Source organism: Neopsephotus bourkii, unplaced genomic scaffold (assembly GCF_033783945.1).
Source record: "Neopsephotus bourkii isolate Nb327-2 ecotype Australia unplaced genomic scaffold, CSIRO-AGI_Nbou_v1 NB_712, whole genome shotgun sequence".
NCBI classification, from domain to species: Eukaryota; Metazoa; Chordata; class Aves; order Psittaciformes; family Psittacidae; genus Neopsephotus; species Neopsephotus bourkii.
The window spans coordinates 20,140-31,332 of NW_026901211.1; the positions used below are offsets into that span (position 1 = coordinate 20,140).

At 60.8% G+C, this 11,193-nt stretch overlaps 1 protein-coding gene across 1 annotated transcript in view; it reads left to right on the plus strand.

Annotated features, from left to right (window-relative positions):
• The window catches only part of MEGF8 (multiple EGF like domains 8), a gene marked incomplete at its 3' end in the record, with an annotated part of 30,388 nt that extends 19,600 nt beyond the window's left edge, over positions 1-10,788 (plus strand). Inside the window, exons 25-40 of the mRNA XM_061353922.1 lie at positions 176-311; positions 959-1,098; positions 1,556-1,651; positions 2,355-2,473; positions 2,713-2,929; positions 3,301-3,469; positions 4,005-4,159; positions 4,483-4,627; positions 5,066-5,234; positions 5,810-5,912; positions 6,168-6,342; positions 7,040-7,218; positions 7,693-7,894; positions 8,380-8,488; positions 9,597-9,789; positions 10,618-10,788. Of these exons, the coding sequence (XP_061209906.1) occupies positions 176-311; positions 959-1,098; positions 1,556-1,651; positions 2,355-2,473; positions 2,713-2,929; positions 3,301-3,469; positions 4,005-4,159; positions 4,483-4,627; positions 5,066-5,234; positions 5,810-5,912; positions 6,168-6,342; positions 7,040-7,218; positions 7,693-7,894; positions 8,380-8,488; positions 9,597-9,789; positions 10,618-10,788 (2,478 nt within the window). The remainder of the gene's footprint in view (positions 1-175; positions 312-958; positions 1,099-1,555; positions 1,652-2,354; positions 2,474-2,712; positions 2,930-3,300; positions 3,470-4,004; positions 4,160-4,482; positions 4,628-5,065; positions 5,235-5,809; positions 5,913-6,167; positions 6,343-7,039; positions 7,219-7,692; positions 7,895-8,379; positions 8,489-9,596; positions 9,790-10,617) is intronic.
• Positions 10,789-11,193: the final 405 nt, after the last annotated feature.

Below are 11,193 nucleotides of genomic sequence, written 5' to 3' on the forward strand. Positions count from 1 at the left end.
GGTCTCTATAAGTCTCTATGGTCTTTATGGGGTCTCTGTGGGTCTCTATGGGGTCCCTATGTGGGTCTGTGGGGTCTCTATGGGTCTCTATGGGTCCCTATAGGTCCCTGTGGGTCTGTATGGGTCCCTATAGGGTCTCTATGTGTCCCTATGGGTCTCTATGGTCTCTCCCCAGTTCTCCTTCACCTATGTTTTCGATGGGCTCCCGGCGCTGCTGCGGGGGGGGGAGGGGCTCCTGGGGGACCCCTCCCTGGTGGGGGCCTTCTGCGGGGGGGGGCGGCCCCGGAGCCTGCGCCTGGAGGCGCGGTCAGGTGAGGGGGGGGCGGGGTTGGGGGGTTTGGGTCATTTGGGGTCATTTCGGGGGATTTGGGGGGATTTTGGGTGATTTTAGGGGTTTGGGTCATTTGGGGTCATTTCGGGGGATTTGGGGGGATTTTGCGGGTTTGGGTCATTTTGGGTCATTCTGGGTGGTTTTGGGTGCTTTTGGGGGTTTGGGTCATTTTGGGTCATTCTGGGTGGTTTGGGGTGATTTGGGGGGTTTGGGTCATTTTGGGTCATTCCAGTGGGATTTGGGGTGATTTTGGGATTTGGTTCCATTTCTGCCCATTTTGGGTCGATTTAACCCCATTTCAGGTCTATTTAACCCCAGTTTGGGTTGATTTCGCCCCATTTTGGGTCCATTTACGCCCATTTCGGGTCGATTTAAGCCCATTTCGGATCGATTTAGCCCAATTTTGTGTCCATTTACGGCCGTTTTGGGTCGATTTAAGCCCATTTTGGGTCGATTTCGTCCCATTTTGGGTCCATTTACGCCCATTTTGGGTCGATTTAAGCCCATTTTGGGTCGATTTCGTCCCATTTTGGGTCCATTTACGCCCATTTTGGGTCCATTTAAGCCCATTTTGGGTCGATTTCGCCCCATTTTGGGTCCATTTCCGCCCATTCCGGTCCCTTCCAGGCCTCCTGGTCCTGCTCCGCTCCGGCGCCGCCGCTCCCGGGTTCGTGGCCTCGGTCCTGCCCCTGCCCGGGGCCGGGCTCCGGCAGCGCCGCTGCCCCACGTGGTGCGGGGAGGCCGAGGGGCGGGGCCAGTGCGACCAGGTGAGGGCGGGGCCAATGGGGAGCGAGGAGGGAGGGGAGGAGCCAATCAGGAGCGGGGAGGGCGGGGCTTAGGGACAGGGGCGCGGCTTGAGGAGGGGAGTGGAGCCGCTGAGAGCAGGTGAGGATGGGGCCTCGAAGGGAGGCGGCCAATCAGGAACGAGGGGGCCGGGCTTAGGGAGGGGAGCGGCCAGTGGGGAGCAGGGAGGGGCTTAGACAATGGGTGTGGCCAATGAGGGGCTTGGGTTCGGGAGGGGTGGGGCTTAGAGACAGGTGTGGGTAATAAGGGGAGGGGATTAGGGGCGGGGATTAGGGAGGGGAGGGGCCAATGAGGGGGTGGGGGCTCAATGCGACAGGGCTTAAGGAAGGATGTAGCCAATGAGGAGGCAGGGACTTGGGGCGGGGCCAATGAGGGGCGGGGATATAGGCTCCACCCCCGACCCCATTGCCCCCCCCCCAGGACCGGGGCCTCTGTGTCTGTGGGGCCGGGTTCACGGGGCCGGAGTGCGCGGAGCCAATGGGGACAGGGAGCATCGAATGGGAGCCTATGGGGCAGGTGAGGGGCTATGGGGATCTGTGGGGCTCTGTGGGGTCTCTATGGGTCTCTATGGGGTCTCTATATGTTCCTATGGGGTCTCTATGGGGTGCTATGGTTCTCTATGGGGCTCTATGGGGTCTCTATGGGTGTCTATGGGGTCTCTATGGGTGTCTCTGGGGCTCTATGGGGTCTCTATGGGTCTCTGTGGGTCTCTATGAGGGTTCTATGGGTCTCTATGAGTGTCTATGGGGTCTCTATGAGGCTCTATGGGGTCTCTATGGGGTCTCTATGGGGTCTCTATGGGGTCTCTATGGGTCTCTATGGGGTCTCTATGGGGTCTCTATGGGGTCTCTATGGGTCTCTATGGGGTCTCTATGGGTCTCTATGGGGTCTCTATGGGTCTCTATGGGTTTATGGGGTCTCTATGGGGTCTCTATGGGTCTCTATGGGCTTTATGGGTCTCTATGGGTCTCTATGGGGTCTCTATGGGGTCTCTATGGGTGTCTATGGGGTCTCTATGGGGTCTCTATGAGGTCTCTATGGGTCTCTATGGGGTCTCTATGGGGTCTATGGGGTCTCTATGGGGTCTCTATGGGGTCTCTATGGGGTCTCTATGGGTCTCTATGGGGTCTCTATGGGGTCTCTATGGGTCTCTATGGGGTCTCTATGGGGTCTCTATGGGTCTCTATGGGGTCTCTATGGGTCTTTCTGGGTCCCGCAGGCCTCGGGCTCCGGGTTCCTGCGCCGCTTTGGGCACTCCCTGGTCGAGGGCCCCAATGGGAGCCTTTGGATGTTCGGGGGCCTGGCCCCGCCCCACGGCCTCCAGGGGGACGTGCACAGGTGGGGCTGCCCCATGGATCCCTGCCCCATAGATCCCTGCCCCATAGAAACACAGCCTACCCCATAGATCCACCTTTACCTTGCCCCATAGCACCCATTCTTATGCCCCATATGTCCCCTGCCCCACACCTCCCATTATTGTGCCCCATAGCTCCCCTTCTGACCCCCATAGCACCCGTTACTGTGCCCCATAGATCCCTTTACCCCGCCCCACAGCTCCTGCGCCCCTCCCCCCGCAGGTTCTCCCTGGACGAGCGCCGCTGGACGCAGGTGCTGACGGCGGTGGGGGAGGGGGCGGGGCCAGAGCCTGGCCCCTCCCCCCGCTTCCTGCACGCGGCGGCGCCGCTCGGCCCCGCCCCCTCCCTGATGGTGCTCGGGGGGGTCACGAGGGGCGGGGCCGCCGCTGACGACGCCTGGGTCCTGGAGCTGGGGGTGCTGCAATGGCGGCGGGAGGAGGTGAGGGGGGACCCATAGAGACCCATAGGGACCCCATAGAGAAGCACTTGGAGGGCAGCCCCACACTTGGGGGTCAGTGCCTCACAGGGGTTAGCACCACACTCCCAGTGCCCTACACTTGGAATCCAGTCCCACACTTAGCAGTCAATACCCCACACTTGGGGGTCAGAGCCCCACACTTGGAGGTCACTGCCCCACATTTGGGGTCCAGTCCCAAACTAAGCAGTCAATACCCCACACTTGGGGTCCAGCCCCACACTTAGTGGTCATTACCCCACACTTATGGGTCAGTTCCCCACACTTAGGGGTCCCTGCCCCACACTTGGGGGTCCCTGCCCCATAATGGCACTGATGGCTCCTCCCCCCCGCAGGGCCCCGGCCTCCCCCTGGCCGGGCACTCGTTGACGGCACGCGGGGACACGTGGCTGCTCCTGGTGGGCGGGGCCTCGGCGAGGGGCGGGGCCAACACCGCCCTGCGCCGCTTCCTGCTGCGGGAGCGCCGCTGGGAGGAGGTGCCGCAGCGGGGGACGCCCCCTGGCGGTGAGGAGGACCGCGGCGCCCCATAGACTCCTATGGCCCCCTATAGCCCCACTATATCTGCCCTATACCCCCCTATAGCCCCCCTATATTCATCCTATACCTATATGTCCCACTGTATCACCCCTAAACCATCCTATAGCCTCTCTATAGACCCCCATAGACTCCTTTATCGCCCCCCCATTAATTCCTATGGACCTCTATAGATCCCCCTATTCTCCCCTATATCTCCCCCTGTAGATCCCTATAGGCCTCCTATATCCCCTGCTATAAGCACCTATAGACCCCTATAGCCCCCTATATCCCCTTACACCCCCCATACCCCTCTATGCTCTCCCATATCCCCACCATATACCCTCGTTACCCCCCCATATGCCCCTATACCCCCCATACCCCCATATCCCCCCCATATGCCCCTATACCCCCCATATCCCCCTATACCCCCCCATATCCCCCTATATCTCCCCATATCGCCCCTCTCTGCCCCATATGCCCCCATCTCTGATCTCTGCCCCCCATCTCCCCCATCCCCCCATAGCTCTCCTGGGTCACACCGCTCTCTACCACGCCCCCTTGGACGCGCTCTTCGTGTGGGGCGGGCAGCGCCCGGCAGGGGGCGCCTCGGCCGATCTCTATTGGCTGCGCTGCCGGACGGTCACGTGGGCGCGCCTGGCCCCGGCCCGTGGAGAGAGGGTGAGCGGCAGCCAATGGGAGAGCGGGGGGGGCGGGGCTTAAGGAGGGGGTGGGACGGGCTATTGGGGGTAATGGGGGTCAATGGGTGGCAATGGGAGTCTATGGGGCTCTATGGGGGCTCTATGGGGTCTCTATGGGTCTGTATGGAATCCCTATGGGTTTCTATGGGGCTCTATGGAGTTTCTGTGGGTCTCTGTGGGGTCTTTATGGGGTCTCTATGGGGCTCTATGGAGTCTCTGTGGGTCTCTATGTGTCTCTATGGGTCTCTATGGGTCTCTATGGGGTCTCTATGGGTCCGTGACCCCCCTGTCCCCCCTCCGCAGCCCCAGCCCCACGTCTTCCCCGCGGCCGCGCTGCTCGGGGATGTTCTGGTGCTCTTGGGGGGCCAGGGCCCCACGGGGGAGCCCTCGGATGCGCTGCAGCTCTATGGGGTGCGCTGCAATGTGTGGGTCACAGCCGAGCACACCCGTGAGTGCTGTGGGGTGCTATGGGGCTGGGTGTTGGGTGCTATGGGGAAGGGTAGGGGGTGCTATGGGGTGCTATAGGGCCGGGAGTGGGGTGCTATGGGGTGCTATGTGTCTGTCCATAGGGTCTGATGGGGCGCTATGGGGTACAATGGGGTGCTATGGGTGTGTTTATGGGGTGCAATGGGGCCCTCTGGGGTGCAATGGGGCACTATGGGTCTGTCTATGGGGTGCAGTGGGTCTCTATGGGGTGCAATGGGTCTCTATGGGGTGCAATGGGTCTCTATGGGGTGCAATGGGTCTCTATGGGGTCTCTATGGGTCTCCATGGGTCCCTATGGGGTGCAATGGGGCTCTGCCCGGGGAGGGGGTGGGGGAGGGGGTGCGTGCATGTGTAGTGGGCGTGTCCCCCGCGGAGGCGCTGACGTCACGGGGGGGGGCAGGGCGCGCGCTGCGGGGGGGCGCTCTCCCGCGCTCGCAGTGGCACGCGGCGGCCGCCGCCAGGGGGCGCCTCTTCGTGTCCGGGGGCTTCGACGGCACCGCCCTGGGGCGCTGGGGGGAGCTGCGGGTGCAGAGCGCCCCCTGCTGGAGCGGAGGCCAGGGCGGAGATGGGTAAGGGGGGGCAATGGGGGGGGATGGGGGGAATGGGGGGGGAATGGGGGCTATGGGGGGATGGGGGGCAATGGGAAAATGGGGCAATGGGGGGAACGGGGTAATGGGGGGCAATGGGGGTAATGGGAGTAATGGGGGAATGGGGGAATGGGGAAATGGAAGGAATGGGGGGCAGTGGGGGGGAATGGGGGCTATGGGGGCACGGGGCTCAATGGAGGGGAATGGGGGTAATGGGGAATGGGGGTAATGGGGGCAATGGGGGGTAATGGGGGACAATAGGGGTAATGGGGATCAATGGGGAATTGGGGGACAATGGGAGGAATGGGGTAATGGGGGCAATGGGGGTAATAGGGTCAATGGAGGGGAATGGGGCAATGGGGGCAATGGGGGTCAATGGAGGAATGGGGGGGCAATGGGAGTAATGGGAGGCAATGGGGGAAATGGGATTAATGGGGGTCAATGGAGGTCAATGGGGGCAAGGGGGGTTATGGGGTTAACAGGGTCAATGGGGGGCCATGGCGGTGGGAGGGGTATGCAAATGAGATGCAAATGAGACACCCATGCCCCTCCCCCAGGCCCGGCTGTGACCCCGAAGCCTCCTGTGACCCCTCCCCCCCCTGCGACCAGCGCCTGAGCTGCAGTGAATGTGTGGGGCAGCACCCGGCTGAGGCGGAGGGGGTCAGTGCCCCATAGAGCCCCATAGAGACCCCATAGGGACCCCATAGGCACCCACAGACACCCCATAGAGACCCATAGACACCCCATACACACCCATAGACACCCCATAGACACCCCTAGAGACCCCATAGATCCCCTATAGCTCCCCCTGCTCCATAGATGCCCATGGCCCCCCAGCCCCCGCCCCCTTTCCCTTTGACCCCACCCTCTCTCCTCTGACCCCGCCCCTTCTCACTCCCGCCCCCCCCTCCGCAGGCCCCGCCTCTTTGCACGTGGTCCGGCGGCCGCTGCATCCCCTCTGGCTCCGCCCCCGCGCTCGACCCCGCCTCCTGCCCGGAGGTCACGTGCTCGGCCCCGGACTGCGTCACGTGCTCCGCCCGGCCCGGCTGCGTCTGGGCCCCGCCCCCCGGCTCTGCTCCCGCCGGCACCGGTGAGCGCGGGACGCCAGGGGGCGCTAAAGGCGGGAAATGCGGGGGGCGGGGCTATGAGGGGAATATGGGGGTCTATGGGGGGCTATGGGGGTCTATGGGGGGCTATGGGGGTCTATGGGGGTCTATGGGGGGCTATGAGGGTCTATGGGGGGGCTATGGGGAGTCTAGGGGGGGCTCTGTGGTGAATATGGCGGTCTATAGGAGTCTATGGGCGGTCTATGGGTGTCTATGGGGGGGCAATGGGGGGCTATGGGCAGGCTATGGGGGGTTTATGGGGAGTCTATGGGAGGCTATGCGGGTCTATGGTGGGTCTATGGGGAGCCTATGGGGGGAATATGGGGGTCTATACGAGGGTATGGGGGGTCTATGGGGGGTCTATGGGAGGGCAACAGGGGGCTTTGAGGCTCTATGGGGGGCTATGGGGGGAATATGGGGGTCTATAGGAGGGTATGGGGGACCATGGGGGGCTATCAGGGTAATATGGGGGGCTTTGAGGGCGCTATAGGGGGTCTATGGGGTCTCAATGGATTTCTGGTGTTTCTATGGGTGTCTCTGGGTCGCTATGGGTGTCTATGGGTGCTTATGGGTCCCTATGGGTCTCTATGGGGTCCCTATTGATCTCCATGGGTCTCTATGGGTCCTGATGTGCTCCCATTGGTCCCTATGTGTCCCTCCCTCCCTCCCTTCCCCCCCCAGACCCCCCCTTGCCCTCGCTGAGCCCCGGCCCCTCCCCCCCGTGGTCCTGCCTCAGCCTCGCTCTGGCGCCGGGGGCGGAGCCTGCGCCTTGCCCCGCCCCCTGCGGGAACCGCAGCTCCTGCAGCGCCTGCGTGGGCGGAGGGGGTGGGGCCTGCGCCTGGAGCCCCCTCCTGCGGCAGGTGAGGCCGCCAGGGGGCGCCAAAGGGCGCGGTGGGGAGGGGATGGGGGTTATGGGTCTCTATGGGTCTCTATGGGGTTCCTATGGGTCTCTATGGGTCTCTATGGGGTATCTATGGGGGCTCTATGGGGTCTCTATGGGTCCCTATGGGTTCCTATGGGTCTCTATGGGTCTCTGTGGGCCTCTGTGGGTCTCTATGGGTCTCTATGGTTCCCCATGGGTCCCTATGGGTCTCTCTGTGTCTCTGTGGGGTCTCTATGGGTCTCTATGGGGTCTCTATGGGTCCCTATGGGTCTCTATGGGGTCTCTGTGTGTCTCTGTGGGGTCTCTATGGGTCTCTATGGGTTCCTATGGGTCTCTATGGGGTCTCTATGGGTCTCTATGGGTCCCTATACGTCTCTATATGTCTCTATGGGTCCCTATGGGTCCCTATGCGTCTCTCAGTCTCCCTCTGTGCCCCCTCCCCTCCCCCCAGTGCCTGTCCCCGTGGCTCCTCCCCCTCCTGTGCGGGGCCGGCTCCTGCGGCTCCCTCCGCTGGGGGGCGCTCGAGTGCGGGGGCGGCTGCCAGGGGGCGCGCGCGTGCGGGGCCTGCCTGAGCCACGCCCACTGCGGGTGGTGCGGGGGCGGGGCCGGGGCCGGCCGCTGCCTGCCGGGGGCCCTGCGGGGACCACGTGACGGTAACGGCGCCGCTAGGGGGCGGTATAATACTGGGGTGGGGGGGGCGCTATGTGGGGGTTATGGGGTGCTATGGATGGTTATGGGGGGTATGGGGGATTATGAGGTTATACGGGAGAGTTATGGGGGGGTTATGGGGTGATATGGGGGGGTTATGGGGTGATATGGGGGGGTTATGGGGTGATATGTTGGGGTTATGGGGTGATATAGGGGGGTTATGGGGGTGATATGGGTGGTTATGGGGTGATATGTGGGGTATTATGGGGTGAAATGGGGGGTTATGGGGTGCTATGGGTGGTTATGGGGTGATATGGGGTGGGTTATGGGGCTACGGGGTGGTTATGGGAGCTTTGAGGGGCTATCAGCAGCTTATGGGGTGTCCACGTTTATGGGTCTCTATGGGTCCCTATGGGTCCCTACGGGGTCCCTATGGGTCTCTATGGGGTCTCTATGTGGTCTCTATGGGTCTCTATGGGTCCCATTCCAGCCCCAGACCCCCCCTGCCAGTCCTGGTCCTTCCTGCGCTGCCCCCCTGAGGAGGAGTGCGGGGGCGGGGCCACGTGCGAGCCCTGTGGGCGGGGCTACACCCGGCCCAAGTGAGTGCCACGGAGGGGGCGTGGCCAAGGGGAGGGGGCGGGGCCAAGGGGAGGGGGCGGGGCCAAGGGGAGGGGGCCTTGCTGCGTGTGTTCACCGGTGTTATCGCATGTTCCCACATGCTCTCACGTGTTACCCCCTGTTACCCCATGTTACCCCATGTTATCCCGTGTTACCCCATGTTATCCCATGTTATCCCATGTTATCCCATGTTACCCCATGTTATCCCATGTTATCCCATGTTATCCCATGTTATCCCATGTTACCCCATGTTATCCCATGTTATCCCATGTTACCCCGTTATCCCATGTTATCCCATGTTCTCCCATGTTATCCCATGTTACCCCATGTTATCCCATGTTACCCCATGTTATCCCATGTTATCCCATGTTATCCCATGTTACCCCATGTTACCCCATGTTACCCCATGTTATCCCATGTTATCCCATGTTACCCCATGTTATCCCATGTTCTCCCATGTTATCCCATGTTACCCCATGTTATCCCATGTTATCCCATGTTATCCCATGTTATCCCATGTTCTCCCATGTTATCCCATGTTCTCCCATGTTACCCCATGTTATCCCATGTTATCCCATGTTATCCCATGTTATCCCATGTTACCCCATGTTATCCCATGTTATCCCATGTTACCCCATGTTATCCCATGTTACCCCATGTTATCCCATGTTACCCCATGTTATCCCATGTTACCCCATGTTATCCCATGTTATCCCATGTTACCCCATGTTACCCCATGTTATCCCATGTTACCCCATGTTACCCCATGTTACCCCATGTTATCCCATGTTATCCCATGTTACCCCATGTTACCCCATGTTATCCCATGTTACCCCATGTTATCCCATGTTACCCCATGTTACCCCATGTTACCCCATGTTATCCCATGTTATCCCATGTTATCCCATGTTACCCCATGTTACCCCATGTTACCCCATGTTCTCCCATGTTATCCCATGTTACCCCATGTTACCCCATGTTACCCCATGTTATCCCATGTTACCCCATGTTACCCCATGTTACCCCATGTTCTCCCATGTTACCCCATGTTATCCCATGTTATCCCGTGTTCTGCCGTGCTCTCCGCAGCGCCTCCTCCCCGTGCCTCCCGCTCTGCCCCGGGGGCTGTGGGAACGGCTCCTGCGAGGCCCCCGGGCGCTGCCGCTGCCCCTTCGGCTTCGTGGGCCCCGCCTGCGCCGTCGCCTGCGCCTGCAACGGCCACGGCCACTGCCCAGGGCCCGGCCTGCGGCACCGCTGCTCCCACTGCAGGCACAACACCCACGTACGGGCACCGGGGGGTCTATGGGTCTCTATAGGTCTCTGTGGGTCTCTGTGGGGTGTCTATGGGTCTCTATGGGTCTCTATGGGGTTTCTATGGGGTTGCTATGGGATCTCTATGGGGTCTCTATGTGCCTCTATGGGTTTCTATGGGGTCTCTATGGGGTGCTATGGGGTCACTATGGGGTGTCTATAGGTCTCTATGGGTCTCTATGGGGGTCTATGAGTCTCTATGGGGTCTCTATGGCTCTCTATGGGTCTCTATGGGTCTCTATGGGGTGCCTAAGGGGTGCCTAAGGGGTCTCTATAGGTCTCTATGGGGGTCTATGGGTCTCTATGGGTCTCTATGGGTCTCTATGGGTCTCTATGTGTCTCTATGGGTCTCTATGGGTCTCTATGGGTCTCTATGGGTCTCTATGTGTCCCTATGGGTCTCTATGGGTCTCTATGGGTCCCTATGTGCCCCTATGGGTCTCTATGTGTCCCTATGGGTCCCTATGGGTCTCTATGGGTCTCTATGGGTCTCTATGAGTCTCTATGGGTCTCTATGTGTCTCTATGGGTCTCTCTGGGTCTCTATGTGTCCCTATGTGTCTCTATGGGTCTCTATGGGTCTCTATGTGTCTCTATGGGTCTCTATGTGTCTCTATGGGTCTCTATGGGTCTCTATGTGTCTCTATGGGTCTCTATGTGTCCCTATGGGTCCCTATGGGTCTCTATGGGTCTCTATGTGTCTCTATGGGTCCCTATGGGTCTCTATGTGTCTCTATGGGTCCCTGTGTGTCCCCCTGTGTCCCTATGTATCCCCATGGCTCTCTGCCCCTCCCGCTGCAGGGCCCCCAGTGCGAGCGCTGCCTCCCCCTGCACGTGGGCTCGGCGCGGGGGGGGGGCGGCTGCCGGCCCTGCCGGGGCTTCTGTGGGGGCCGCAGCGACGCCTGCGTCCGCCAGGGGGAGCTCGAGCGCGGCCTCCGCCACCCCCAGCGCTTCCCCCTGCGCCTGCCCCAGGTCTGGGGGCAATGGGGGTCAATGGGAGTCAATGGGGGTCAATGGGAGTCAATGGGGGTCAATGGGAGTCAATGGGGGTCAATGGGAGTCAATGGGAGTCAATGGGAGTCAATGGGGTCAATGGGAGTCAATGGGGGTCAATGGGAGTCAATGGGGGTCAATGGGAGTCAATGGGAGTCAATGGAGTCAATGGGGGTCAATGGGAGTCAATGGGAGTCAATGGGGTCAATGGGAGTCAATGGGGTCAATGGGAGTCAATGGGGGTCAATGGGAGTCAATGGGGGTCAATGGGAGTCAATGGGGGTCAATGGGAGTCAATGGGAGTCAATGGGGGTCAATGGGGGTCAATGGGAGTCAATGGGAGTCAATGGGGGTCAATGGGAGTCAATGGGAGTCAATGGGAGT